This window comes from Camellia sinensis, chromosome 3 (assembly GCF_055761805.1).
Source record: "Camellia sinensis isolate YWXY chromosome 3, ASM5576180v1, whole genome shotgun sequence".
Lineage (NCBI taxonomy): Eukaryota > Viridiplantae > Streptophyta > Magnoliopsida > Ericales > Theaceae > Camellia > Camellia sinensis.
This window is the reverse complement of record NC_138963.1, coordinates 156,635,670-156,640,283: the sequence shown is the minus strand read 5'-3', so window position 1 is coordinate 156,640,283 and position 4,614 is coordinate 156,635,670. Positions and strand designations below refer to the sequence as shown.

Below are 4,614 nucleotides of genomic sequence, written 5' to 3'. Positions count from 1 at the left end.
TTTGCAATGCACTCCAATAAGGGGGTGCAAGCACTATGCACGGAGTTGCATAGTGGTAACTTGTACAGACCGGTGGAAGGTGTCTTGGCAGAAGGGCTAACTGTCAAACATCAGAACGGACGTACAAGTGAGACAGAACCGAACATCAGGGATTGCAGCACAGACAACGGGCGTATGAGATCGCTGGGAAGTTGTTCTGAAGTGCAGAAAGCAAAGGCTGGTTGTTCAGAAATAAGCTCCGAGCAAGAAAAATTGAAGATATTGATGTGTCAAACTCTGAAGTTTTCTAGTTGCTCCCGTGTTTCATCATGCAAGAAGCTGCACGGTAATGCAAGGGTATCCCGAGCAGGGGGTGCAGGGCATCCAATCAGGGGGTGCTTGATACCTTGGCAGCAGGTTTTGTTGTGGATCACCTCACATGGGCTGAGGGGGTGATTGTTGAAGGTCACCCCATGTGAAAGGGGTGATCCTCATGTCAACAAAGGAAGACAACCAACCAAGTCAAGCTTGGTGGCCACCAACCATAGCAAAGGTCAAGAATGGAGGCTACCCAAGTCAAGAATGAAGGCTCTCCCACCTACTCCTTTGTGTATAAATAGAGACGGGAGGGAGAGGATGAGATACAGATCAGAAATTAGAGAGTGAGAGCTGTGAGTTGAGTGAGTTTCATCTCCTCCTCTGTATTTTGTATTTTGCTCCATTTTAGTGAAAACTTCTCATTTCTGTCCGTGGATGTAGGCATTGGGCCGAACCACGTAAATATTGTGTTTCTTGTGTGTGTGAGATATATTTCTGGGTGTGTTTGATCCTAACAGCCACTTCCTTCATGGTTGGCCTTTCATCACCTTTCACTCTTAAGCATCTGTTTGTTAAACTAGCAACTTCTTTTAGTTGGTCAGCCTTGGCATCATTTATCACCTGTTCATCAACAATTTCAAATAAGCAATCTTCTTTCATTGCTGAAATAAAATACATTGCTAAATTTCTTTCTGCTTCAGGCCTGTCAAAAGAAATTGCTTTCTTGCTGGTTAGCAATTCTACAAGGACAACCCCAAAGCTGTAAACATCACTCCTCTCAGTCAATTGGCTTGTTTGGAAGTACTCTGGGTCCAAGTAACCAAGTGTCCCTTGAACCAATGTGGTTAACTGTGTTTGGTCCATGGGGATCAACCTTGAAGAGCCAAAATCGGATACTTTTGCAACGTAATTGTCGTCTAATAGTATGTTAGTGGACTTAACATCTCTATGAATGATAGGAGTGCTAGCGGCAGAGTGCAAATATGAAAGGGCTGCCGCAGTTTCTGTTGCTATCCTTAAACGATTCTCCCATGTCATTGAGGTTGTGCCACCAACAGTGTGTATGTGGTCATAGAGAGTCCCATTGGTAATAAATTCATAGACTAGTAAAGGAACTTGTGTCTCCAAACAACACCCTAGGAGTTTCACAACATTCCTATGGTTGACTTGGGAGAGAATTATGACTTCGTTAATGAATTGCTCAATTTGGGACTGGCTCTGTTCTGCTACTTTGGCCTTCTTGATGGCAACTACGGTGGTATCTGCTAATACTCCCTTGTAGACTGTTCCTTGGCCACCTTGGCCCAGGATTCTACTTTCATGGTAGTTGTTTGTTGCCTTCTCAAGGTCCTCTGCAGTAAAGATTTTAGCGTATTGTACTGATCCTTCACGCATGGAAAGTTGTTGTTGTAGCATGATGCCACCATTTTGCTGAAAGAACTTCTCTCTGAGATTGATGATATTCCTTTGCCTAAATCCACAATATAGCCAGGAGCCACCAAGAAGTAGCACTGATACGCCTATGCTTATGCCTGTCGGGATTGGAATGGAGATGTCAATATCAAGAATTCAAGTTTCAAATTAGTTTTGATCAAACGAAAAAGCCCCCAAAAATGAAGTGTATCATAGATTTAAATTTGGTGTGGAATGCACAACACCCAGAATGAATCTAGTTTACACATTTCATTTTCTGGGTGAAATTTCAACCATATTTGGACAACAATTTTTTCTTTTTTTTTTTTTGGTTATTCCATTCTTCTTTGACTTTCCAAACACAACCAAGACATGAAAATGGAAAAATAAGATGAGAGAATTGGTTGTTCAGCTTTCTACTTAAATGTTAGTTTGCTGAAACGAAGATACAATGAAACTGGAGATATGTCATGTTCAAAGTGTTTGTAATCTGTGCATCAATAATTGGGGACTGTAAAGACGAGAGTCCAAATCACAAGCATCAATGGGTTTAACATAGATGAAAATTTGATCTGTTGACAATAATATAATTAGAAGCATGTGGGTGTATGTGTACCTACCCAGTGCAATCTTAATCAAGGGAGGGATGTTGTTGGAATTTGGAATTGGACTGCAACCTGATCCGTCTGTTCTTCCATCACCTTCATAGCCCTCTGGACAAGAACAATTGTATGTGCCAGGTAAATTTTGGCATGTGTTGTTGCAGGGGCTTGGGCTTGAAATAACGCACTCATCAATATCTGAAACAGAGAACCACCAAGTTTGATCTTTGATGTCAAATTCGATAGCTACAGTATATAAATCATAGCATCAATATTAAGAAGAAATTGAAAGCTTTCAACATAGTTGTTGTTACCTGAACAACCATTAGGAGAATAAGGGTTCCCTTCATATCCCTGGGAGCAATTGCAGCGATACCCAGGACCATTGTCAAAGTCATAACAGTGGCTATTAGCCTTGCAAGCAAAACTAGTTAGATTTTTTTTGGCTTCGTTACATCTTTGGTTCCCTACTGCCCAATCAAGCACCACTGGAACCATTGATCTATTTTGTAAGTTTGCAAGATCTACAGAAGAGAAGGCATAATTAGTTTCTTCAGCTACAAAAGCATAACTGCACGGATTGAACTCCCAAACACGGGTATGTTTGTCATGGCTACTAACATTGAATTTGAAACTCGTCACTCCTTTTGGGATACTTTTCTCACAGCAGCCAATACCAGAACAAGAGCCGTTGATCACTTTGTTGATATTGTCACATTGTGACCAGCAACCCGTGCTATAGTTTTGTCCGTCAAAACCCTCAAGAACACCGTAGGTGTCACAGCCTATGGCTATGAACTTATTTCGGGTGATTGAGATGGGGAATTTGCCGGATCTGACTGAGATTTGATTGTTGAAAACCTGAACCCCCTGTTTATTGTAGCAATCACGCGCTATTTGGGATGATATGTGCAATTCACCAGAAAGAAGTATGTCTCTGATCTCTATGCTAGCATCACTCGTATTTAAATACAGCTTGTGAGGGTCGGTGGAGTGGTCACAAGTAACATGAAAATGTTCTTCCATGTAGCATCCTTCCTTTGTGCCAAATGGGTACGGGACATTAATTTGATCGCAAGTACGTGAGCAACCATATGAGGTTTCGTCAGCAGCGGAAGCAGCAGCAGCAGCAAGAACAGCTGATCCCAAAACCCATGCTAACATAGGCTGCAGAAGCATCCTAGGTAAATACATGGGTAGAGTTAGCTTTCTAGGCATGAGATAGTTTTGTGGTTGTATATATCATTCCAAGCTGCAGGAGCAATTTAGGAAGAACAAGAAAACTCTGTAGGCTGTGTTTGAAAAATAAACAACTACATCATCCAAATAGGTCTAGTCTTTCTTAACAACCGGTTGATAATGCCACAATAAGATTACCTCAATTTTCTCAAGTTAGGTAATGATTTTCATACTTTGGTCAGGTCACTGTCACCACGAGAGTTAAACATCATATATGTACTTTTCGTGAGTACTAAAAGTCTTCTATGCTTTTATTTTTCGGTAGTTATGTCCTTGGATAGGGATGACTATCGATTCAATGGTAAAACCTTAGCCTAATAACTTTGAGGTTATCGGCATTGTTTTTTATTTTTTATTTTTTTGGTAGTTATGTCCTTGGACCTTTGGCCACTTTCTTTGAATTACTCATCATATTTTCCTTCTCATCTACTAGACATTCACACCATGAACAAACTTAATTTGTTTTTATTCTCCTCTTCCGTTTTTTAAGTTTTACTTAGAAATTCTTATCACCTGGCACAAAAATATGAGTTCCCCACTTGTATTTATTAATTGATCCCACTATTTTTGTGTTTAGTGATCAAAATTTTGTTTATTCATAGCATTATTTATTTATTTATTTATTTAGTTATTTTATTTTATTTTAAAACTTCCAGTTAGCATTGGTCTCCTCGGCCACCCACGGACCAATAGCTGACTGAGTCATTTGAATTCATGAAAAGTATTGATGTGTAGAGCTTTAAAATTTTGCTGTCTTGGATAAGGATTTGTATTTTTTTCACAAGGATAAGATTTTTCCAAGCAAAAATGGTTTAAAAGACTTGGATAAGAATTTTCCGCCATAATTTTTCTCTAAGACTCCATTTGATTAGAAAGAAAATTTGCAAGTATTTTATTAAGATGAAAATTTTGTAATGGAGAAATTTAAAAGTTTAGTTATAAATAACTTACAAATTTTCTTGTGCTTTCTTTTATTTTCTGTAAGAAATTCAAAATTAGTTACAATATTAATATGGATTGTATATGAAAATTAATTTTCTTCTACTTTCTACCACTTTCAAGC

The 4,614-nt window shown here is 39.0% G+C and overlaps 1 protein-coding gene across 1 annotated transcript; it reads right to left on the bottom strand.

Annotated features, from left to right (window-relative positions):
- Positions 1-563: 563 nt before the first annotated feature.
- LOC145822848 (wall-associated receptor kinase 2-like) lies at positions 564-3,848 on the bottom strand. Its single transcript, XM_082921202.1, has 3 exons — positions 2,627-3,848; positions 2,331-2,510; positions 564-1,829 (listed from the first exon to the last, which is right to left on the bottom strand). The coding sequence occupies exons 1-3, from the start codon at positions 3,528-3,530 to the stop codon at positions 703-705; spliced, it is 2,211 nt and encodes a 736-aa protein (XP_082777328.1). The 5' UTR covers positions 3,531-3,848; the 3' UTR covers positions 564-702.
- Positions 3,849-4,614: the final 766 nt, after the last annotated feature.

What these genes read in the sequence shown, in the direction of transcription:
- LOC145822848 (XM_082921202.1), bottom strand. Translation starts at nt 3,530, where the DNA reads ATGCCTAGAAAGCTAACTCTACCCATGTATTTACCTAGGATGCTTCTG. An exon ending in TTCTCCTAATGGTTGTTCAG is followed by an intron (nt 2,511 to 2,626) that starts GTAACAACAACT and finishes TCTCTGTTTCAG; the next exon opens with ATATTGATGAGTGCGTTATT. An exon ending in CTTGATTAAGATTGCACTGG is followed by an intron (nt 1,830 to 2,330) that starts GTAGGTACACAT and finishes CAATCCCGACAG; the next exon opens with GCATAAGCATAGGCGTATCA.